We start from the raw sequence: 25,938 nt of genomic DNA, 5'->3' as shown, positions 1-25,938 counted from the left end.
TTCTGTTGTTTTTTAACCGAACACTGAACAGAAAGGGCTATTTATATTCATTTGCAAATATGTGAAATTTTGGGAGGAGTCCGGGTGGGGCAGCAGGTGCGTGCAGGAGTGTTACTTTTCACGCTGACCGGGATTTATGTAGCGGACATGAGTGGAAGTTGGCTTAAACACAGTTTTTTTGTGTGTACGCACATTTCCACTTTTGACCATACACCATGTTTTAGTGTGAATTCTACACATGAGGCCTCAGGTCTGGATTTAAAACACAATTAAAGTCACAAGCTATTATAATTTTATTAGTGTTTACATTAGGAATGGATGCAAAAAAGTTTTGGATGAAGTCCCTATCATCCCCATCGGGTGCATAGACATTTATCAAAATCACTTTACAGTTAAATTACCCATGATGATCACATATCTCCCTTCAGAATCAAATACTATATCTGATACCGGACTATTTGACCAGTCCAATCTCTGTGCAAATGAAACTGATCCTTGCTTAATAAGAGTGTCTCCTGTAAAAACACTATTTTAGCATTTTGACCTGTTAGGTGAGAGAATACTTTCTTTCTCTTTAATTCTTGAGTATAACCTTTAACATTCCAGCTCACAAAGTTAACTGTTTGGTCATGAAGACATTTCTTCTTAACTTTTGTTGACATTTTGTAGTCTTAATTTACAACCCCAATTCCAATGAAGGTGGGACGTTGTGTAAAACGTAAATAAAATCACAATACAATGATTTGCAAATCCTTTTCAACCTATATTCGAATACACTACAAAGACAAGATATCGAATGTTCAAACTGATAAACTTTATTGTTGTTTTGCAAATCTTCACTCATTTTGAATCTGATGCCTGCAACATGTTCCACAAAAGCTGGGACAGGGGCATGTTTACCACTGTGTTACAGTGCATCCGGAAAGTATTCACAGCGCATCACTTTTTCCACATTTTTTATGTTACAGCCTTATTCCTGTTTCCTGCAGAGGCATTAGCTCTCTTGGAAATGTGTTCTTTTAATATTGTGGCTTATTAAATAATTAAACAATATCATAATATACCAGAAAAGGTGATATCCCTCCCATAGTGATTACGGCCGTACAAGAATCACATGAGACAAAATATCTTTTAGCTTACATTTACTGACGTTTTCTGCTGTTTACAGACGGGGAGGCATATGGACAGACTTTTATCCAGGTGGGAAATCTGGATCAACACAGTCAGCCATTTTCTCCGTCCCTACGCTGGGAGGTTTTTCGACAACTCTTTGTGTCGATGCAGCCTCTAAGGGTCTGGCCACTGTCCAGACCTTTTATATGGTTCTTGCTTCACTTGCTGGTCGTCTTCGTCCCCAAACAAGGGCTGAATTCCTCCCCCACAAAATACAGAAATATCATAGTGCTTACATGCCGATTCTCATTCTCCCAATAAGGAAAGAAGATTTGTGCTGATAGAGGACAGAAATACCCTAACCTGTGTTTAAGCTGACTATACAAGCCTCCAGTTGTCTTTGGCTATCTACTCCAATGCTTGGCTAGCAATTCTAACTGCTGAGCCCCTGTGTGCCACAGTTAACATGCACATGTGAATAAAACTCATAACAGTATTGTCCAGATATAGTGACATAAAGAAAAATGTAGTATTACAATTCCAAAATGGATTAAATTCATTTTTTCCTCAGAATTCTACAGAATCACCCCATAATGACAACGTGAAAAAAGTTTACTTGAGGTATTTGCAAATTTATTAAAAATAAAAAAATTGACAAAGCACATGTACATAAGTATTTACAGCCTTTGCCATGAAGCTCAAAATTGAGCTCAGGGGCATCCTGTTTCCCCTGATCATCCTTGAAATGTTTCTGCAGCTTAATTGGAGTCCACCTGTGGTAAATTCAGTTGATTGGACATGATTTGGAGAGGCACACACCTGTCTATATAAGGTCCCACAGTTGACAGCTCATGTCAGAGCACAAACCAAGCATGAAGTCAAAGGAATTGTCTGTAGACTACCGAGACAGGATTTTCTCGAGGTACAAATCTGGGGAAGGTTACAAAAAAATTTCTGCTGCTTTGAAGATTCCAATGAGCACAGTGGCTTCCATCATCCATAAGTAGAAGAAGTTCTAAACCACCAGGACTCTTCATAGAGCTGGCTGGCCATCTAAACTAAGCGATCGGGGGAGAAGGGCCTTAGTCAGGGAGGTGACCAAGAACCCAATGGTCACTCTTTCAGAGCTCCAGAGGTCCTCTGTGGAGAGAGGAGAACCTTCCAGAAGGACAACCATCTATGCAGCAATCCACCAATCAGGCCTGTATGGTAGAGTGGCCAGACGGAAGCCACTCCTTAGTAAAAGGCACGTGGCAGCCCGCCTGGAGTTTGCCAAAAGGCACCTAAAGGACTCTCAGACCATGAGAAACAAAATTCTGTGGTCTGATGAGACAAAGATTGAACTCTTTGGTGTGAATGCCAGGCGTAATGTTCGGAGGAAACCAGGCACTGCTCATCACCAGGCCAATACCATCCCTACAGTGAAGCATGGTGGTGGCACATCATGTTGTGGGGATGTTTTTCAGCAGCAGGAACTGGGAGACTAGTCAGGATAAAGGGAAAGATGACTGCAGCAATGTACAGAGACATCCTGGATGAAAACCTGCTCCAGAGCTCTCTTGACCTCAGACTGGGGCAACGGTTCATCTTTCAGCAGGACAATGACCCTAAGCACACAGCCAAGATATCAAAGGACTGGCTTCAGGGCAACTCTGTGAATGTCCTTGAGTGGCCCAGCCAGAACCCAGACTTGAATCTGATTGAATATCTCTGGAGAGATCTTAAAATGGCTGTGCACTGACGCTTCTCATCCAACCTGATGGAGCTTGAGAGGTGCTGCAAAAAGGAATGGGCGAAACTGGCCAACAATAGGTGTGCCAACCTTGTGGCATCATATTCAAAAAGACATGAAACTGTAATTCCTGCCAAAGGTGCATCGACAAAGTATTGAGCAAAGGCTGTGAATACTTATGTACATTTGATTTCTCAGTTTTTTTATTTTTAATAAATTAGCAAAAACCTCAAGTAAACTTTTTTCACGTTTTCATTATTGGGTGTTGTGTGTAGAATTCTGAGGGAAAAAAAATGAATTTAATCCATTTGGAATAAGGCTGTAACATAACAAAATGTGGAAAAAGTGATGCGCTGTGAATACTTTCCGGATGCACTGTATATCACCTTTCCTTTTAACAACACTCAGTAAGCGTTTGGGAACTGAGGACACTAATTGTTGAAGCTGTGTAGGTCGAAATTTTCCCCATTATTGCCTGATGTACAACTTCAGTTGCTCAACAGTCCGTTGTCGTATTTTGCGCTTCATAATGCGCCTCACATTTTCAATGGGAGACAGGTCTGGACTGCAGGCAGGCCAGTCTAGTACCCGCACTATTTTATTACGAAGCCACGCTGTTGTAACACATGCAGAATGTGGCTTCACATTGTCCTGCTGAAATAAGCAAGGGCATCCTTGAAAAAGATGTCGCTTGGATGGCAGCATATGTTGCTCCAAAACCTGTATGTACCTTTCAGCATTAATGGTGCCTTCACAGATGTGCAAGTTACCCATGCCATGGGCACTAACACACCCCCATACAATCACAGATGCTGGCTTTTGAACTTTGTGCTGAAAACAATCCGGATGGTCCTTTTCCTCTTTGGCTCGGAGGACACGACGTCCATGATTTCCAAAAACAATTTGAAATGTGGTCTCGTCAGACCACAGCGCCCTTTTCCACTTTGCGTCAGTCCATCTCAGATGAGCTCAGGCCCAGAGAAGCCGGCAGCATTTCTGTGTGTTGTTGATATATGGCTTTCGCTTTGCAAGGTAGAGTTTTAAGTTGCGCTTGTAGATGTAGTGACGAACTGTGTTAACTGACAATGATTTTCTGAAATATTCCTGAGCCCACGTGGTAATATCCTTTACAGAATGATGTCGGTTTTTAATGCAGTACCGCCTGAGGGATCGAAGGCCACGGGCATCCAGTGTTGGTATTCGGCGGCCTTGCCGCTTACATGCAGAGATTTCTCCATATTCCCTGAATGTTTTGATGATATTATGGACAGTAGATGATGAAATCCCTAGATTCTTTGCAATTGTACGTTGAGAAACGTTGTTCTTAAACTGCTGGACTATTTGCCCACGCATTTGTTCACAAAGTGGTGAACCTCTCCCCATCTTTGCTTGTGAACGATTGAGCCTTTTGGGGATACTCCTTTTATACCCAATCATGACAGACACCTGTTTCCAATTAACCTGTTCACCTGTGGAATGTTCAAAACAGGTGTTTTTTGAACATTCCTCAACTTTCCCATTCTTTTGCTGTCCCTGTCCCAGCTGTTTTGGAACGTGTTGCAGGCATCAAATTCAAAATGAGTGAAGATTTGCAAAACAACAATAAAGTTTATCAGTTTGAACATTAGATATCTTGTCTTCGTAGTGTATTCAATTTAATATAGGTTGAAAAGGATTTTTGCAAATCATTATATTCTGTTTTTTTTTACGTTTTACACTATTTCCCAACTTCATTGGAATTGGGGTTGTAGGATAGTACATTATTAAATAAGGTAATAAGCTTAATTTCCAATTTTTCCAGGAGTTATTGCCATGAAGTCTATTGTTATGTTGGCACTAGGATTAAAAGGATAGATTACAAATAGTTTGCTCTGTTTCAACACCCGTACGCCCCCCTATTTTGCCTCCCCACGTGAGGTTAGACAGAGCACGTCCAAAAAAAAAACATGCCCCCCAGCAGCGGTGTATAAAGATTAAAACAGAGATAAAGTGTAAATACTATAAACATAAAATATAATCTTAAACAATCCTGAAAGAGTAAACCCAGACAATGATGTTATACAGTTCCCTTTGGGAAAAAAAAAATTTATATATATATATATATATATATATATATATATATATATATATATATATATATATATATATATATATATATATATAGTTTATAGATAGATAAATATTCACATACTCATTATACATGTGGCCAAGAAGGAAATAGGATGTATAATTACGGCAAAAGTGTTGTTGCAAATTGATCAAACAGCACGTAAGATCTTGTTTGCCTTCCCAGGACACAATGAATCACAATTATATTTAAAAAAGTGTTGGGATTAATTTTCTTAGATCTTTTTCTTCTTCGACTTTCAATTTAGCAAGATACAAGAGGCTGTATCTAATCTTGGCTTTCCATAAGCGCAGTTTAATGCTGTAAAATGTGGCACGTTTGGCATCTTTTGAAGGTGAGAAATCAGGGAAAATACGAATATGATCATTTTCAAATATAATCCCTTGTTTCTGTCTGAGAAGTACTATTATATTTAATTTAGATTGTAATTTGTCAAAAGACAAAATGAGGCTTCTAGGTTTTTTGTCATTCAATCCACATATGCGGTGAGCTACTACTATCTCTGTGTCTGATTTGAAGTCCTCTCCAATTATTTTGAAGAATAGTTCAGCTATGAATTTCACTGGGTTTGGACTTTCACAGTTTTCAGGTAGGCCTTTCTTTAATTCTGATATTATTTCTTTTGTATCCATCTTCCAGTGCAGCTAGTCTGTCTCAGTGCACTTTACTTTCACAATTTGCAGCCATTGCTTTTTCATCAGTGGTGCCAGTTGTTCAACTATTTCAATATGAGTTGTGACTGTTTGCTTAATGTCTTCAAACAGAGCACTAAGTGCTCTAAGTTTATGCTCAAACTTGTATGCATTTTCCTGTATTTTTTCCTCATTTGTTTCTAGCATACCTTTAAAGGTTGCTGAAAAGCGATTACTTAATCGTTTTTCCTGGTCTTTAATATCTGAAGCAGCTTCTCGTTTGTCTTGTGTATGTCCTGTATATCTTTCCTTATTTCATTTGTATCATTTGTAACCTGTTTTACATTATTCTTTAGCACTTTTGTGTTCCGCCGTGTATATTGCTTCTATATTAATAAAAAATGTATAAATAAAATAGTAAAATAAAGTACATTCACTACACAGGCAACACAAATATGGATTCACAGTGGCACCTGTTAAAATAGAAGTGTATAGTGGTTGAGTAGTTTGCTAATAATTTTAATGTTGTACAATTTTCTATAAGGGTATCAGTGAATTTTTAAGTATTATAATCCTTGTACCTATGGGTTACTGTCTCCAGAGGTTAATACCTACAATGTGTAGTTAGGTAATGGAGCAGCACAATCGCCACTATGTAATACAAATTACATAGAGTTGTAAACTATATTATATATTAAACAGGGCATGCCAGAGTGTGGTGTTTCAGGTGTGGAGTCTATAATAGGTGCCAAAGTTACACAATTTAAAGTCAGCTTCTTATCTTTTCTTATTTATTAAACACTCATTTTTGAAGACATTTTATGCAGAGATTGAATTATGGGATAGTGTTACAGTTCAACCTGTTGATGTGATTTACCATTAAATATATTTCAAGAAATAATTGAAAGCATAGTGAGTCTCAAATTGAAAACCAAAGCGAGACACACAGTTGTAGGCCAGCCTAGAAAATGGACCCATAAGCAATTTCAACAATTATCAAAGGGAATTTGAATATGCAGTATCTACCATCATCAGGCAAAAAAGAAATAGAAATTCAACAAGTAGTGTACGTAGCAGTATTGTCATGTCCACTCTTGAACATAAAGTATAAGCTTATAGCAAATAAACATATTACTTACTGTTGTGGATAACATGATTTGTGAGACAGAGAAAAGAGACATAATGATGGGCAGACAGGCACTAGACCCATCAAGTAGTCACTTCTTGAAGGATGAAAGAGTTTTGTTGTTGGATTTGATTTAAAGAACTGAGTAATGAGCTACACCAGCCAAAAAATCTTTTAAGAAAGTAATAAGGCAAAAGAAAAATAGAATCCGTCATGTTTGTTAGAATTTTCAGATCCTTTCAACAGGTTTATTGTGAGGTTTTTCATTTGTGTAAGACTATAGCTGTTTTGCCAGTAAGTAGTATAGAGTGTGAGCACAGCTTGTCAACCATGGCAGATGACTGGTTGTCAACATCACTCTGTAAGCAATTCAGAGCCAGCATGCAAAAGCACTGGACTTGGATAAATTGTTAAATAATTAGGGGGCTCCAGCCACGATCGCTTCGCTCGCCCACCCCCAGGTTTGGTTTACTGAATATACAATTTAAAGAGATTGTTAGTTTCATGGGAATTGTTACATATGCATTATTTTCATTTTTCCTTTAAAACTTTTGTAAAAACAATACTTGTCCTTTATTTCCAGCCCCATGCATGGTTACATCTCTTTCTCGCAGGATCTATAATACTGCTCATGTTGTGAAGAGGGTGCGGCTGAACGCACACTAAGGAGAACCGGTCAGATCATCTGCTGGCGAGCTGTGTGTTTTGCTTGTCACTTGTCATTGTTTTAAGAGCTGGGAGCACATGAAATGTGTCTGCCAACAGTAATCCAACAACTCCATGGACTTGTTTTAAATGATGTGTCACTGCCTTGTCTCACGTGACGTGGTAAAAACAATACTTGTCCTTTATTTTCAGCCCCGGGGGTGGTTAAATCTCTTTCTTGCAGGACATATAACGCTGCTCGCCTTGTCAAAGGGGTGGGGCTGAACGCATGCTAAGGAGAAGCCATCGGATCATCTGCTGTCTTTCTGCTGCTGTCGTGCTGCCCGATCATTTCAAAGCCTGTACAGCAGCTGTCCTTTTGCCACTTTGCGTCTCTGCCGCTCGCATTGGGTGACTGAACGTGCTCAGGGCAAAGCGGTCGGATCATCTGCTGGGTTTCTGCATCTGGCGAGCTGCATGTTTTGCTTGTCGCTTGTCGTTATTTTAAGAGCTGGGAGTAAGTAAGTCATTTGTATCACGCCATGTTTGTTTAAGCCTTTCGAATTCAACTGCTTTCATAATCTCTAACCTGCTCTGCATGTGTATAGCGCCAACGTTTTTGAACGTCTTTATGAAGTTCTACTTTGTCTTTTAATTCAGAGCCCGACTGGATCTCATGTTCTACATCCCCGTGAGACGGTCCTGGGTCAGTCTCTTGGCACAAAGTCTCATGTTTAAGGTCCCCGCGAGACGCTCCGTGACCAATCTCTTGTCTCACGGGTCTTTTAAGTGTTTTCTGTGATCTTCACGTGAAGATAACATCTCGTCTCCCTAGTCTTTCCCTCCCAGGATTTTTTTTTTATAATAGAGAGATTTACTTTACGGCATAGCAACTCTTTCTCACACACACAGAGATCATCTAGCCCTGCATACCTTATTTGTGTACCCCACCATCAATCCTGTACATGCATATAACACTCTACCTCTACACCTACCACCCTCTTGCCACCCCACATTACATTTTCTAGATTTACTGTGGTAGGCATCATTGGGCCATGGATTCTGTTAAAAATGTTCTGCATAATTCACATTCACAAATGCATGACAAAAGTGTGGCTATGTAATGCTTCATTAGATACCAGGGGTTCTATAGGCCTTCCTTTTTCTCTTTAATATTGTCTGTTCTATTTCCTTGATTAAAGATTATGAAGATTTCTTCAAATACTAAAAAAAACAATGAGGCATTCCTGGGAATAGTTTAAGGACTGTGACATTTCAAAATAACACAGGCTTAAGATACAGTAAATATACAATTTTAGAAAGGATTTTTGTCCTGTAATACTGATATATTTTATGTAAAAAATAACAATAATCAGTCAGTAATAAACAATAATATTTCAAATAATCGTTTTGTCTTGTTAGAGTTCTATATTACTCTACTTTCTTCTTTTGTATTCTTTAATGTGTTGCCTTTGTCAGAATGCCTCAGATCCCATAGACTTACCACTGTTTACAAGGTATTGTACTTTATAACTTCTCCCCACCTTCCCTTCTACAACTATAACCTCAGGAAATTACATAGAGTAAAAGAAAAGCAGGAGTTATGTTATGATTTACATAATGCATTATTGATAATATTCATAAAATAATAACAATAATCAAAGTACATTTAAATATTAGCAACCATACAACCTGATAAATGTTGATATGGAGTTTCAAGTGGCACACAGACTTGTTAGTTACTTAAAATGTCTTTAGTTAAGTTATCATTTTTGGTTAGCTCCCTTCAGAACAGGCCACATAGCTGTCTCAATATGGCTGCCGAGTTGTGCTTCTCAGCGTGGTATTCTTTTCAGACCATGTTGTGTAAGATGCATCTTCATCATGATAGTGGGATAGAGTGAGGGAGTGGTAAAGCAACCGAGTTTATACATTCTTTGTCCAAATCCTTACACCAATAGTGTATTATGCTACAGAATGGTCTCTGATTCAAACCAATCCCAAACAGCCATATTTCAGACCAGTGGGGGCACATCTGCCCCCAAAATCATTTGTTGAGCTGATGCTTGCCAGCTAGGTAGTCTGGCTTTCCTGTGGGGGTTGATTGAGAGAGTCTTGGAGAGAATTACTTGCCAAACTGGTTTTAGGCACTTCCCTCGACCCTGTCATAAAATTCCTCACCAACCTGACTCAGTCCTAAAATGGGCAGTTAGTTAAACATCAAACCATTGCTGTTCTTAACAGTGATATAATATTACATTGCTTTGTCTAAGTTACAAATAAAGACTTACAAAATATTTATCAACTTGTATACCCAATTTCACATCACAGCATAATGTAATCTGGAGAAAAAGAATGTATACTTTGTTCTTGTTAACAGCCCAAACTCCTAGTAGTGTAGTGTAAATTTAGAATTAAATACATGTTCAGGAAAGTGCAGAGATTTGTGCAAACATCAGTAAAAGTATACATTATGCAGTGTTTTTTTAACTTTTTGTTTTTTCTGTTGTCATTATACAAGCTTAAATAAAAAATCACATAACCAACAAATACCCTTAGGCATTTGGCCACAGATTTATAAGAAAAGTATAGAGGAATTACATTCTTTAAAGGATGATGTATACTTAGGGAAATATGTCCCGTAATCCAAGTCTGATAATTCTATCCAACCATTCAACCATTTTCTAACCAGTTCATCCAGATACTTTATTCAACCTTTAAAATAAGTCTACAGTATAATGGTACTTTTATCCATCCATCCATCCATCCATCCATTCTCTTCCGCTTATCCGAGGTCGGGTCGCGGGGGTAGCAGCTTAACCAGAGAGGCCCAGACTTCCCTCTCCCCGGCCACTTCTTCCAGCTCTTCCGGGAGAATCCCAAAGGCGTTCCCAGGCCAGCCGGGAGACATAGTCCCTCCAGCGTGTCCTGGGTCTTCCCCGGGCCTCCTCCCGTTGGACGCGTGCCGGAACACCTCACCAGGGAGGCGTCCAGGAGGCATCCTGATCAGATGCCCGAGCCACCTCATCTGACTCCTCTCGATGCGGAGGAGCAGCGGCTCTACTCTGAGCCCCTCCCGGATGACTGAGCTTCTCACCCTATCTTTAAGGGAAAGCCCAGACACCCTGCGGAGGAAACTCATTTCAGCCGCTTGTATTCGCGATCTCGTTCTTTCGGTCACTACCCATAGCTCATGACCATAGGTGAGGGTAGGAGCGTAGATCGACTGGTAAATTGAGAGCTTTGCCTTACGGCTCAGCTCCTTTTCACCACGACAGACCGATGCAGAGCCCGCATCACTGCGGATGCCGCACCGATCCGCCTGTCGATCTCACGCTCCATTCTTCCCTCACTCGTGAACAAGACCCCGAGATACTTGAACTCCTCCACTTGGGGCAGGATCTCTCCCCCAACCCTGAGAGGGCACTCCACCCTTTTCCGCTGAGGACCATGCTCTCGATTTGGAGGTGCTGATTCTCATCCCAGCCGCTTCACACTCAGCTGCGAACCGATCCAGAGAGAGCTGAAGATCACGGCCTGATGAAGCAAACAGGACAACATCATCTGCAAAAGCAGTGACCCAATCCTGAGTCCACCAAACCGACCCCTTCAACACCCTGGCTGCGCCTAGAAATTCTGTCCATAAAAGTTATGAACAGAATCGGTGACAAAGGGCAGCCCTGGCGGAGTCCAACTCTCACTGGAAACGGGCTCGACTTACTGCCGGCAATGCGGACCAAGCTCTGACACCGGTTGTACAGAGACCGAACAGCTCTTATCAGGGGTCCGTACCCCATACTCCCGAGCACCCCCACAGGATTCCCGAGGGACACGGTCAATGCCTTTTCCAAGTCCACAAAACACATGTAGACCGGTCGGGCAAACTCCCATGCACCCTCCAGGACTCTGCTAAGGGTGAAGAGCTGGTCCACTGTTCCGCGACCAGGACGAAAACCACACTGTTCTCCTGAATCCGAGGTTCACTATCCGACGGACCCTCCTCTCCAGAACCCCGAATAGACTTTTCCAGGGAGGCTGAGGAGTGTGATCCCTCTATAGTTGGAACACACCCTCCGTCCCCTTTTAAAGAGGGGACCACCACCCCGGTCTGCCAATCCAGAGGCACTGTCCCGATGTCCATGCGATGTTGCAGAGACGTGTCAACCAAGACAGTCCTACAACATCCAGAGCCTTAAGGAACTCCGGCGATCTCATCCACCCCGGGGCCCTGCCACCAAGGAGTTTTTTGACCACCTCGGTGACTTCAGTCCCAGAGATGGGAGAGCCCACCTCAGAGTCCCCAGGCTCTGCTTCCTCATTGGAAGGCATGTTAGTGTGATTGAGGAGGTCTTCGAAGTACTCCTCCCACCGACCCACAACGCCCGAAGTCGAGGTCAGCAGTGCACCATCCCCACCATATACGGTGTTGACACTGCACTGCTTCCCCCTCCTGAGACGCCGGACGGTGGACCAGAATCTCCTCGAAGCCGTCCAAAGTCGCTCTCCATGGCCTCCCAAACTCCTCCCATGCCCGAGTTTTTGCCTCAGCAACAACCGAAGCAGCGTTCCGCTTGGCCTGCCGGTACCTATCAGCTGCCTCCAGAGACCCACAGGACAAAAAGTCCTATAGGACTCCTTCTTCAGCTTGACGGCATCCCTCACCGCGGTGTCCACCAACGGGTTCGGGATTGCCGCCACGACAGGCACCACCACCTTGCGGCCACAGCTCCGTCAGCCGCCTCAACAATAGAGGCACGGAACATGGCCCATTCGACTCAATGTCCCCACCTCCCTCGGGGCGTGGTTGAAGTTCTGCCGGAGGTGGGAGTTGAAGCTACTTCTGACAGGGGACTCTGCCAGCCGTTCCCAGCAGACCCTCACAACACGCTTGGGCCTACCAGGTCTGACCGGCATCTTCCCCACCATCGAAGCCAACTCACCACCAGGTGGTGATCAGTTGACAGCTCCGCCCCTCTCTTCACCCGAGTGTCCAAGACATATGGCCGCAAGTCCGGCGACACACCACAAAGTCGATCATCGACCTGAGGCCTAGGGTGTCCTGGTGCCAAGTGCACATATGAACACCCTTATGCTTGAACGTGGTGTTCGTTATGGACAATCCATGACGAGCACAGAAGTCCAATAACAAAACACCGCTCGGGTTCAGATCGGGGCCATTCCTCCCAATCACGCCCTTCCAGGTCTCACTGTCATTGCCCACGTGAGCATTGAAGTCTCCCAGCAAAACGAGGGAATCCCCAGAAGGTATGCCCTCTAGCAACCCCTCCAGAGACTCCAAAAAGGGTGGATACTCCAAACTGCTGTTCGGGCGATACGCACAAACAACAGTCAGGACCCTTCCCCACCCGGCGGAGGGAGGCCACCCTCTCGTCCACAGGGGTAAACCCCAATGCACAGGCTCCGAGTCGGGGGGCAATAAGTATGCCCACACCTGCTCGGCGCCTCTCACCGGGGGCAACTCCAGAGTGGTAGAGAGTCCAGCCCCTCTCAAGAAGATTGGTTCCAGAGTCCAAGCTGTGCGTCGAGGTGAGTCCGACTATATCTAGCCGAACCTCTCACCTCGCACTAGCTCAGGCTCCTTCCCTTCAGAGAGGTGACATTCCACGTCCCAAGAGCCAGTTTCTGTAGCCGAGGATCAGACCGCCAAGGTCCCGCCTCGCCACCACCCAACTCACACTGCATCCAACCTCCTTGGCCCCTCCCATAGGTGGTGAGCCCATGGGGAGGAGGACCCATGTTACCTCTTCGGGCTGTGCCCGGCCGAGCCCCAATGGGTGCAGGCCCGGCCACCAGGCGCTCGCCATCGAGCCCCACCTCCAGGCCTGGCTCCAGAGGGGGCCCGTGACCAGCGTCCGGCAAGGGAAAACGTCGTCCAAAGTTTTCATTCATTGGAGGTTTGTTGAACCGCTCTTTGTCTCATCCCTCACCTAGGACCAGTTTGCCTTGGGTGGCCCTACCAGGGGCATAAAGCCCCGGACAACATAGCTCCTAGGATCATTGGGACACGCAAACCCCTCCACCACGATAAGGTGACGGTTCAAGGAGGAGATGGTACTTTTAATGGTTGTAAATACTTCTTTTTATAAACTCTGTGTATATAACTAATTCCATGCAACTGCTTTTTGATATTAACATATAGTGTTCATTTATCTGATTTATTTTATGATTGCAGGTTTTATGAGGTTTACTGGAGTTTACTAATTCATGGCTAATCTTGTTACTTAAAGTTTTACTTTAATTTCTGCTTTTTCTCTTCTAGGTATTGGAAAAATAGTTCAAGTTACCGTGAGAAGCTCTGTGCAGCAATACACCCACAAGTGCAAAACCTGAATAACTGGAGCAAATCAATGTGTTATATTGTTAGTCGGAGAATCTGTGAGATTGAAGCTTTGCCTATGTAGGGCCAGACTTAACAGCAAAGTGCTTTGTCTTATCTTTAATTTACTTCTGTAATGCTTCTTAGCCATGAACTACCAAGATTATGACAATATATTGTATTATTAATGATGATGCATTTACTAGTAGATTTAATATTTACTTTCATGGTGTATTTGAGGTAATGCCTTATGGGCACATTGAACAAGATGCAGTACATACAGCATGCTGTCTTGGAATTTATTACCACTTACAACATTTGCAATACATCAACTGTAGCTTTTTTCACTGGCATAATAATTTAAAATAATTATTTGATAAGAAAAATTATACCTTGTACAATTAAACATTGTGATAATTAAACATTACTGATAGCATTATCAGAATTTAATTAACTTTAATAAGTCTAAGCCATCAGTCATCTAGCTCAACAAATTGTTTCTCATGTTGAAAGGATTTTTTTTTTTTGCAATGCAACTTACTGACTAACTGCATATGTTGTCCATAATTACCAGTAATTACAGTGATTCCTTGCATTACATTTATGAAAACAATGTAACAGGTGCAGTCAGACTTATTTTCATGGTCCATGTCAGGGAAAACAGAACTGGAGTAGAAAATGTATGACTGAATAGACTGTCAGCAACCATTTATTTGTGATTATATTTTAATATATTAATAAGTCAGACCAGTTTTAAAAGAATCTTCAAAAGGTTTTGGTTTAAGTTGATATAAAAGCTGAACAGAACTGCATATAGCTTTTTCATCAATCTGCACGTAGTTTGACCTGGCTTCTTGGAGGAAGACAGCACCTAAACCATGCTGTGTTGCATCCACCCATAGCCAAAGCTCTTTGCTTGGGTCATATGTAAGAATTGGACCTGGTTCCTCTGTAATCCGTCCTTTCACGTGCTCTCAAGTGCCTTATGATGCTGTGCTTCTCGGACAAATGCATCGTCCTGCTTCAAGAGCTGCTTCAATGGAGCATTTACTTCTGAAAGTTTAGGAGTAAATTTGGCCAGATAGTTAACCATTCCCAATATTGTTACTAATTCTGCTTTGTTTACTCATCTTTTAATTTACTTCATTGGCTTGATTTTATCTGGATCTAGCTTGAGCCCATCTCTAGTACGTTTGTGGCCAAAGTAGTTCACTTCCAACACACAGGTCTTTTCTGAGTTTAATTTTATTTCTTTTTCTCTTGATCGCTGTAGCATTGCTCTGAGATTTTGGTCATGTTCTTCCTTTGTGCAACCATGTATCAGTATGTCATCAACAATAACAAACCATACCACTAAGGCCTTCATATGCTTCATTAATTCTCTTTTGAAACTCATCTTGCACAGAAACAATCCCAAAAGGCAGCCTAAAAAAACCTTAGTAGGGATGCTTTATGAATCAGTTTTATTGCTCAATATCCTGACATAGCATCTAGGACAAAAAAAAACTGTGATTCAACTAACTTGGGTACAACTTGTTCCAGAGTTGGTAGTGGAAAATGTGGTCTGGATCGTTTTATTAAGGTTACAAGGGTCTTGGCATAATTGAAGCTTTTGTGATTTGGGCTTCTCTATCACCACTAAGGAGTTTACCCATTCTGTTGGTTCCATTACTTTGGCAATAGTTCCAGCTCTTTCCATGTCATCTAATTCTTGCTTTGGCTGATCTCTAAGTGCAAAGGGGATTTTTCTAGCGGGGCATATGACAGGAACTGCTTCTGGTTTCAGGCGAATATTGCATTCCCATGAGAAGTGACCAATATCCTGGAAACATCTGAAGATTCATCTAAAATGTGATGGCCATCGGATGGGGCTTCACTGATTGACGTGACTAGATTTATTAGCTTCATGTCGAGGCATGCCTAGGATTGGTTGGGCATTTGAATTCACAATGTAAAATTCCAAATTGACTGTTTTTTTGTTTCTTTGTACTGTATTTGCACCTTAGCTCATATGTGCTCTTAAAATCCCATACATCACCTCCAGACCCTACATGTCGGTGTATAGTCTTCTTTATTGGAATATGCTGGACCATTATGGAGAATGCATTTTCTGTTAGTATGATCACCTGTGTCTCTGTGTCCAAGTTGAATTTTATTTTCTGATTCATTCCTACTTCATGTCAACAAATATCTGTTCACAGACTAAATTTGCACTTTCATTTGTGACAGTGTTAATGTAAAGTTCATCATATGATTTGACCACTATACTCTCTAGCAACGTATGTACTGGTTTTCCTTTGTATCTTGTCTGCGTCATGTGCTCAGTTCTACATACTCTTGCAAACTGCTTTAACTCCTTGCATTTACTACATTGCTTTCCTTTTACTGGGCATGCATATGTGTCTTTGTGTTCTTTTGCACATTGTTCACATGGCTTGCTTCCCTTGGTTGCCTCTATGTCTTTTTTTTTCTAGTGGCTGCTGCTTTGCACTACACTTATTTACAGCTTATAGCATGTACAGAATGTCTGCCACTGACCTTGCTATCGACCATCGTTTTTAATTCTTCCTGCGCTGATTCGTGTGAACACACAATGTCTATTACATGTTCCAACATTAACTCTGCATAACAGCTTTTCAAGAACCTTGGGTGAATTAGTAGTAAAGATAATGTGATCTCTGACCATTTCACCGCTGTCTACATAATTAAGAGTTCTTTACCAACAGTTTCAACTCCGTTAGGAAAGGTTCAATGGTTTATCTGTCACCCTGCATTTTTTCATGGAATATGCACTGCGCAGATATTGGGTTGGCTTTCGGTACTCAGAAAACTTATCATAGTATGTTTGCAGTACCTTAGCTCGTTTGACAAGGTCCATGTATTGAAGATATCCTGTCCTTTTTCTCTGACCCATAAAAGTAGATAGCTGCTTTTTTCTGCGTCAGTCATAATTTCTGAGTGGTCTTATAAACATCAGCTCCACGTGTTTCTGAAAATGCTGCCAGGCTTCAAGCAAATTGGAGGACTCCTGGGCCATCTGCAGCGAATGCATGCTGGCATTTCAGTGAGCTCGACCCTTTATTCAGATATCTTGTCTTGTTTCCTTATTGGATATTTATAGATATTTTTATTGAGGATAGTCACACAACAGGCTCCATTTAGATAACTCCTATCTTATATATAAACATCTATGCATAGAAGTGTGTGTGTCTGTCTGGCCCAGAAGTGAGAGGAGTCGATGTAAGGGCTCTACTTCCGAGGATACACAAGCGAGGAGGTAAATGGAAACCTCCAAAGAAAGAGTCACTCAATTAGCAGCTAATACAGAAGTGAGGTGAGCAGAGCATATCTGCACAGTGGTATCCCTTCTACTTTTTCACTTGCCGCTAATACTCAAGTGAGGCGAGCATGCCGGCAAAAGAAAACCTCTGGAGAAAGACGGTCGCTTAGCCGCTAATGCACAAACAATGCGAACATGTCAGCAAAACGAAAGCTCCTAGGAGAGAGATGCCCAGAGTAGTTCCTTTCAATTACCTGACATCTCTACATTTCAATTTTTTTTCTGTCGATTTCAATAGTTTTTAGGACCCCGTGCTTTTTACAGCATGGGCTTACACAGCTAGTATATATATATATATATTATTTCCCAGCATGTGTATATATGAATTTCTGGATTTCATATAAATCTTGTGGCATCAAGTATTATTAACATTACACACACCACTATTTCAGTTACTCTTAATGTGTTTATTATTAACAGACTTTACGAAACTATTTCAAGTTAAACTTTGTAAACATCACAAATGTAATGTAAATGTTAGTCTCTAACCTAACATCTGTTTTTTTTTTCCCTTGGTCTATGTTCTGTTAATGATATGTTGTAATATTTGCATCTCATGGTTATTAGGCTTTTAACTACTACTACGAGTACTTCATAATAAATATGTTATGTAGCTGAAGTCATTTAATAAAATCTGTGTAAACAACTGAAGTATTTTCTTTTATTACAGTAGTGTTACTTTTTAGTTAATATGCTTTATGTATGTGTGTGGAAATATTGAAACTGTCCTGTTAAATTTGGTTTCAGTGTTTCTTCTGCCAAGCAGTTGCTTTCTATTTCATGTTCATGCAAATTTTCTTTTTATCTTTTATTGGGATTTCATTGTTGTTTTTGTAAAATTCCTCATTTAACTTTCTCTTTTAGAGGTTCCCAAAATCAAGCAGTTTCTGAGTTGGCAATGTAGCATGTGTCAAATTTGTAACAAAAGAAAGTCCAGTAAAAATGTTTTTTAAAAAGTTTACTAAATATTCAAAACAAGAACAGTTTAGAACAATTCAGGAAAAAGTTACCACACAAAGATTGAAAGGCAGAAAAATAATGTTTCTTCTTCATTTCATTAACATTTTAGCTTTCTCATGAGAAACTTCAGTTACTTTCCATACATAAAAGTTGCATTACTTTTCTATTGTGAACTTACTTAGGCTTCTATAAGTTCTGTACAGTTCAAAACTGTTTACCCTCTACGCCTGGCTAACTGCAAGGCAGATCATAAACAGAACTAGTCTGAATAACAAGAAATAATTGCAATTCTTTATTTACAAGTTACTTTCTAGGGGTTATAATAGTAATATACAGACCAATATTTTAACACAATTAGAAAATGCTTATATCAATTTAACTTAACTTAGATTCTAACAAATAACTACTTACACCTTCTAAAAGTACCCATTATAACTTTATATATATATATATGTACTGAACCTGACACACATATACATCTACTCTCTCTCTCTCTCTCTCTCTCTCTCTCTCTCTCTCTCTCTCTCTCTCTCTCTCTATATATATATCTATATATATATATATATATATATATATATATATATATATATATATAGTGAGCACTAGGACAGATGTCCCAGACATACATTGTAAAAACACCCAAGAAGATTTTATTAATATTTTTCTTCAATAAAGTGTCCAAAGCACCTCACTCTCCACAATTCTCAATAAACACAATAATAATAATCAATAATAGCAATATCCTCCACTCCTCCCAGCAGCTCCGTCACACTCACACCCAACTCCGGCTAAGTCTGCTGGGATTTCCCATAGTCCTTTCATAATTCATGACCCGGAACTATTCTCTGGTTCAACATCACATCTTCTTTCCTAAATCGTCCCGGAAGTACTGCGGGCTTCCGTCCTCATAACCCTGAAGTACTTCCAGGTGAGCTCCCCCTGGAGGCACCCACGGTACCCAACAGGGCTGAGGATATGAACTCTATGTCCCTTGCTGCTCTGTGGGAATCTGAGGAGCCATTTCCATCCATGGGAGCTGCCATTCAGCGTTCCAGGGTATGTAGTTCCCTGATAAAGCTGTTTTCTTCGTTGTAGGGACGTCCCGACTGGACTGAAATGCCAGCAGTATATAATATATATATATATACACAGTCATGAAAAAGTTTGGGAACCCCTTTTAACCTGCCTAATAATTTACTTTCAACAAAAAAGATAACAGTGGTATGTCTTTCATTTCTTAGGAACATCTGAGTACTGGGGTGTTTTCCAAAAAAAGATTTTTAGTGAAGCAGTATTTAGTTGTATGAAATTAAATCAAATGTGAAAAACTGTCAGTGCAAAAATTTGGGTCCCCTTGTAATTTTGCAGATTTGAATGCACGTAACTGCTCAGTACTGATTACTTCCATCCATTCATCCATTTTCTAACCCGCTGAATCCGAATACAGGGTCACGGGGGTCTGCTGGAGCCAATCCCAGCCAACACAGGGCACAAGGCAGGAACCAATCCTGGGCAGGGTGCAAACCCACCGCAGACTGATTACTTGCAACACCAAATTGGTTGGATTAGCTTGTTAAGCCTTGAACTTCATAGACCGGTGTGTCCAATCATGAGAAAAGGTATGTAAGGTGGTCAATTGCAAGTTGTGCTTCCCTTTGACTCTCCTCTGGAGTGACAGCATGGGATCCTCAAAGCAACTCTCAAAAGATCTGAAAACAAAGATTGTTGAGAATCATGGTTTAGGGGAAGGCTACAAAAATCTATCTCAGAGGTTTAAACTGTCAGTTTCAACTGTAAGGAATGTAATCAGGAAATGGAAGGTCACAGGCACAGTTGTTGTTAAACCCAGGTCTGGCAGGCCAAGAAACATAATTTACAGGAGCAGCATATGCGCAGGATTGTGAGAATGGTTACAGGCAACCCACAGATCACCTGCAAAGACTTGCAAAAAAATCTTGCTGCAGATGGTGTATTTGTACATTGTTCTACAATTCAGTGCAATTTGCACAAAGAACATCTGTATGGCAGGGTGATGAGAAAGAAGCCCTTTCTGCACTCACGCCACAAACAGAGTTGCTTGTTGTATGCAAATGCTTATTTAGACAAGCCAGATTAATTTTGGAGCAAAGTGCTTTGGACTGATGAGAAAAAAATGTAGTTATTTGGTCATAACAAAAAGTGCTTTGCATGGCGGAAGAAGAACGCCGCATTCCAAGAAAAACACCTGCTACCTACTATCAAATTTGATGGAGGTTCCATCATGCTGTGGGACTGTGTGACTAGTTTAGGGACTGATTAATTCAACCCAAAATCAACAACTTCTTCAGGATAATGTTCAAGCATCAGTCACAAAGTTGAAGTTATGCTGGGGTTGGATATTTCAACAAGACAATGACCCAAAACACAGTTTGAAATCTACAAAGGCATTCATGCAGAAGGAGAAGTACAATGTTCTGGAATGGCCGTCACAGTCCCCTGACTTGAATGTCATTGAAAATCTATGGGATGGTTTGAAGCAGGCTGTCCATGCTCGGCAGATTTTGTATGGAAGAATGGTCAAAAATACCTCCAACCAGACACTCATCAAAGACTATGGGAGGTATCTAGATGCTGTTATATTTACAAAAGGAGGCTCAACTAAATATTCATGTAATATTTCTTTTGGGGTGCCCACGTTTATGCACCTGTCTAATTTTGTTATGATGCATATTGCATATTTTCTGTTAATCCAATAAACTTAATGTCACTGCTGAAATACTGCTGTTTCCAAAAGGCATGTCATATATTAAAAGGAAGTTGCTACTTTGAAAGCTGAGCCAATAATAAACAAAAATCGAAACAATTAAGAGAGGTTCCCAAACTTTTTCATATGACTATATATATATATATATATATATAATCCTAAGCCTAAAAGTGCAATGGTGATGCTTTAATGTCACGTTTTTTCTCACGCTTTAAATCTGGCTTATTTTAAAACCTACATATATAAGTTTGGTATCATTCTTTTCAGAGATCATCGAACTTTAATGTAATGTTAGATTTTCAGATGCTTATTTTGTTTTGAAATTATAAACTAAAAAATATCAAGAACTCACGTCTTGCAAGACGGGAATTTGTGCCGAAAGATTTAACCATGCCTGGAGCCGGAAATAAAACACAAAGAGTAGGACAGCTACTGTACAGTCTTTTAAATGTTTGAAGTACCACACAAGATGCAGATCACGTGACACAGCACCAGCAGCTGATCGAATAAAGAGGAGGTAAAAAAACCTGTTTCTTTTCCATTGTATCACCATTTAAGAGGGGGTTTCAGAGGAGTGACCACATCTCTTTGGGGTGCTATTTCCAGCAGGGGTCGCTGGCTCCATGGTTGAAATAAGTTCTTTTTAATTGTGGCGTTTTAAGTAACTTGAGCCAGAATAGATATATTATAACGAGGCGATATCCCTCCCATAGTGATACAGCGGTAAGAAATCACATAAGAGAAAACAATTTAACTTTCTTTAACGATCTATGCGGCATAACAGATGAAAGGAAGCCAAATGACAACCCATGTGAGAGTCTGCCATTTTCGTTGTGGCGCTGAAAGGATTTTCAATAACAAATGACGTAATCTTCCATCCATCCATTGGCTTCAAGGTGTGTCGGGCAATGTTCCAAGGCTTTATACCCTTTCTCCATGTGCAGACCCCTGCTTAGGTAAATCATGCCACTCCAAACAAGGCAAAGATTCGATTCAATTTCATGCACACAGAAATAGCACAATGCTGAGCCCCTCTGTGCTAAATCTGACCTGTACATGTGAGTGGATTTATGAAAGAATTTTTGTACAGAGCACAGTGACATTAAACTTATATTCTGATTACAGGTGCATTCATCCCCCTCTTCACAATGCGAGTGGCAGAGACGCAAAGTGGCTAGTGAGTGAAGCGAGCAGGGGGGTTGGCGATCGAAGAGAGTAGGGGGGAACCCCCTAGTATCTATACTAATTAAAGGCAAAGAACTCACTGACTGACTGACTCACTCACTCACTGACTCATCACTAATTCTCCAACTTCCCGTATAGGTAAAAGGCTGAAATTTGGCAGGCTCATTCCTTACAGCTTACTTACAAAAGTTGGCCGGGTTTCATTTTGAAATTCTACGCGTAATGGTCATAACTAGAAGCTATTTTTCTCCATTTACTGTAATGGAGTTGAGCTCGAAAGTTGTGGGGGGTCAGAGTTTCGTGTGACATCATCACGCCTCCCACGTAATCACGCAGTACGTAGAAAACCAGGAAGAGCTCCAAAAACTGCTGAAGAAAACATACATTATATAATTAAGAAGGCAGCGAAACAATTAGAAGCGAGCGAGTGACATATAAAACCACATTCAACAGCTCACGTGAACTGACGCAGTGCGCAGACAAAAAGCAACAGTTCCAAAGAGTGCTGAACAAAAACTGAATTACACTGCTAGGCTCAAATAGACAAACTACATGCCGTGGCGCAATAGTAGAGGCTTCGTCTCTAGCGCCGGCGTCCGAGGTTCAATTCCCGAGAGGGGATGCACTGAGTATGTACACAAGCTTCCCGATTCATTTTAGCCTCGCATCCCCTTGGTTTGAGACTTATGAAAAAATATGCAGTTAACGCAGAAAGACAGATCACCAATTGAAGCTTTATGAATAATGGATACTTTATTCGCGATCAATGATTGTTTTGGTAAAGCCATACTCAGTGTATTCATTAGATGAACGGTAAAAAAGTAAGAGCGAGGGGAGGATAACTTATTGAGGCACGCAGGCAAAACCACAATAGCACGCGGGCTCGATGTACTGTAGTGCGTCAACTTGATCTGAATTGCGATCACATTTGAAAAATATATCTTTTCAAGTTCTATTTAGTCCATATGTGTCAAACTCAAGGCCCGCAGGCCACATCCGGCCTGGCGTGTAATTATATCCGGCCCACAAGATCATTTTATATATTATTGTTATTAATGGCCCCGGGATATGAAGCGCTGGTAACACAATAAACTACAGATCCCATAATGCAGAGCTTCAGCTGCCTTGCGAACACTTACCGCGTTAATCAAGTCTAGCTTATGATGCTGCAAGTTATTGGGAAGCTAGCCCACACGATGCCGAAGAGAAAAGGTGATTCTGAACATAGAGCCTTTAAAAACCGATGGGAGGCTGAGTATATGTTTACTGACATTGCCGGTAAACCCATGTGTCTCATTTGTGGAGCTAATGTGGCTGTAATTACAGAATTTAATCTAAGACGGCACTATGAGACAAAACATCAAGATAACCTGAAAGACCTGAATGCAATGCACAAGATACAGAAAGCAGAAGAGTTAAAGAAGAATCTGACACTTCAGCAGACGTTTTACCGTGCAAAATCACAAAGTGATTTCAAGTGAAGCTACTTTTATGGGAGACACAAATGCACCAGTGCAACTTGCCCCACTTTCCCTGTTGCCAAGTAATGTTGAACCAAATCGGCACTACGGTGTTCCCAAATACGCACTTTGCTGATAAACTGAGCGCATTGCGCACTGAGTTCGCACGGCGCTTTGGTGACTTTGAAGAACAAAAAAAGAATTTTGAGTTGTTTCGCAACCCATTTGCTGTCGATGTGGAAACTGCACCTGTGCAGATTCAGATGGAGGTGATTGAGCTGCAGTGTAATGGCACACTGAAGGCAAAGTATGATACTGCACGGCCCGCACAGTTTATTCACTCCATTCCCGCTGAAATGCTCCAGGTCCGTTTACATGCGGCTCGAACCTTGTGCATGTTTGGTAGCACATATCTGTGTGAGAAGCTCTTCTCAGTCATGAAGACTAACAAAACAGCACACAGGAGTCGCCTCACTGATGAGCACCTGCAGTCCATCCTGAGAATCTCCACAACACAGAACCTCACACCAAACATAAACGAACTTGTTGCCAAAAAAAGATACCAGGCGTCCAGCTCTGATAAAATGACATAAGAGCAAAGACAACTGAATGATTTGATTTGTTATTGCTGAAAAGAACACATTTTATTTATATTTCCAGGTTTTGTTATGCACCATGTTCATATTTGAATTTGTATAATTTTGACAGGATATATTTTTATGGAGAGCAAAATCTTTTGGGATATTTAAAATTTAAGTTTATTTTTTATATAAAATTACATAAGAGTAAAGAAATTTGAATGTTTGTTCTTTTAACGTTTACTTTATTTCTAACTTGTATAATTTAGACAGGATATATTTTTATGGAGAGCAAAATACTGTATTATAAGTTATTTAAGATTTGAGTTGATTTATTCCGGAATAATTTTCTGTCGACTAAATAAAAATTCCTTCTATTTAAAATTTAAATAGAACTTGAACAGATACGATAGTTCATAATATTCAGGTAGACTTACACGTAAGATCGGGAGTCATCCGTTTTAAGAAACAGCGTATTGCACTGATACGAAATAGCCTGCCCATTTAATTATTTAGGAATGGATAAATAAATTAAGATTTTGTACAAATAATGTTTTTCATTTTTCTTCCTTCATGGATACTGGCACCCCCAGCAACAGTTGCTCGCAACCCAAAGACTGTATATATGTGTATATATATATATATATATATATATATGTGTGTGTGTGTGTGTTTATATGTGTATATGTATATATGTATGGATATGTATATATATATGTTTATATGTGTGTGTGTGTATATATATATATATATATATATATATATATATATATATATATATATATCTATACTAATAAAGGCAAAGCCCTCACTCACTCACTCACTCACTGACTCATCACTAATTCTCCAACTTCCCGTGTGGGTGGAAGGCTGAAATTTGGCAGGTTCATTCCTTACAGCTTCCTTACAAAAGTTGGGCAGGTTTTATATCGAAATTCTACGCGTAATGGTCATAACTGGAAGGTATTTTTCTCCATTTACTGTAATGGAGTTGAGCTTGAACGCCGTGGGGCGGAGTTTCGTGTGACATCATCACGCCTCCCACGTAATCACACAGTACATAGAAAACCAGGAAGACCTCCAAAAGCCTGAAGAAAACATGCATTATATAATTGAGAAGGCAGTAAACAATAAGAAGCGGCGAGTGACATATACAACCATATTCATGAGTTCTGCTACTTGGAAACAAAGCACGATGTAAACCTACACTTTAAATTAAGTTCATAGACAGGCTGCGCTGGCGTTTGTAATTTAGTGCCTGCCCATATAAGGCCGTCCGTCAGCGGCAATCCAATAGCAAACTCCACTAAATATTCACGGGTGAAGGACTGTGCTTATGGAGAGGAAGATGAGATGGTCAGGGTGGTGTTTGACACAAACTCAGCGAAACTGCAGAGAAAGTTTTAAGTGCCAGGACTAAGGTAACATTAAATACAGCCATGGACATAGCACGAGATGGCACCAGCACAGCTGGGAACCTTCGATGCATGTACACCGGCGGCTCACGTGAACTGGCGCAGTGCACAGATAAAAGCAACAGTTCCAAAGAGCTGAACAAAACCACAATTGAAAAGGCAGCAAAAATATGAAGCGTCTGATAAGCATATTCATAAATCCAGCTACTGCGGAAACAAAGCACACGGTGGAAAAGTCAATGTCCGCTAAAGGAAGACAGTGTAAAAAACCGTGCATGCAGTGTGTCAGGTCTCAGATAAAGAAGAAGACGAGCTGTTTATTGATGCAGTAAGAAACGAATCGATGAATGAAACCTGTCATCTTTACAGCGATTGACAAACACGGAATGTAACTTGAACACAACACATCCTACAAATACGAACCTGATTGAAAGAAATAATGATAATCAAATCCTTGATGACAGCAACACTCAGTAACACTCACAAAACAAATACTGTATATTGACAGTCATGTTACGTTATTTTTAAAATGTTCCCTTTTCTT

General features: G+C 40.7%; 1 protein-coding gene across 3 annotated transcripts in view; it reads left to right on the top strand.

The window, feature by feature from the left end:
- LOC120535657 (C-type lectin domain family 7 member A-like) overlaps positions 1-25,938 on the top strand; it is a 281,385-nt gene that overhangs the window by 193,998 nt on the left and 61,449 nt on the right. For 2 of the 3 annotated variants that reach the window (XM_039763614.1, XM_039763616.1), the window contains one exon: positions 13,657-16,871. The exons of the other annotated variant lie outside the window; for it this stretch is intronic. In XM_039763614.1, the coding sequence (XP_039619548.1) occupies positions 13,657-13,798 (142 nt within the window). In that variant the 3' untranslated portion in view covers positions 13,799-16,871. Of the gene's footprint in view, positions 1-13,656; positions 16,872-25,938 lie in introns of those variants that run through there. 3 annotated transcript variants of the gene reach the window in all.

Source organism: Polypterus senegalus, chromosome 9 (genome assembly GCF_016835505.1).
Source record: "Polypterus senegalus isolate Bchr_013 chromosome 9, ASM1683550v1, whole genome shotgun sequence".
Taxonomy (NCBI): Eukaryota; Metazoa; Chordata; class Cladistia; order Polypteriformes; family Polypteridae; genus Polypterus; species Polypterus senegalus.
The sequence above is the reverse complement of the archived record's forward strand: the minus strand, read 5'-3'. Positions and strand labels throughout refer to the sequence as shown.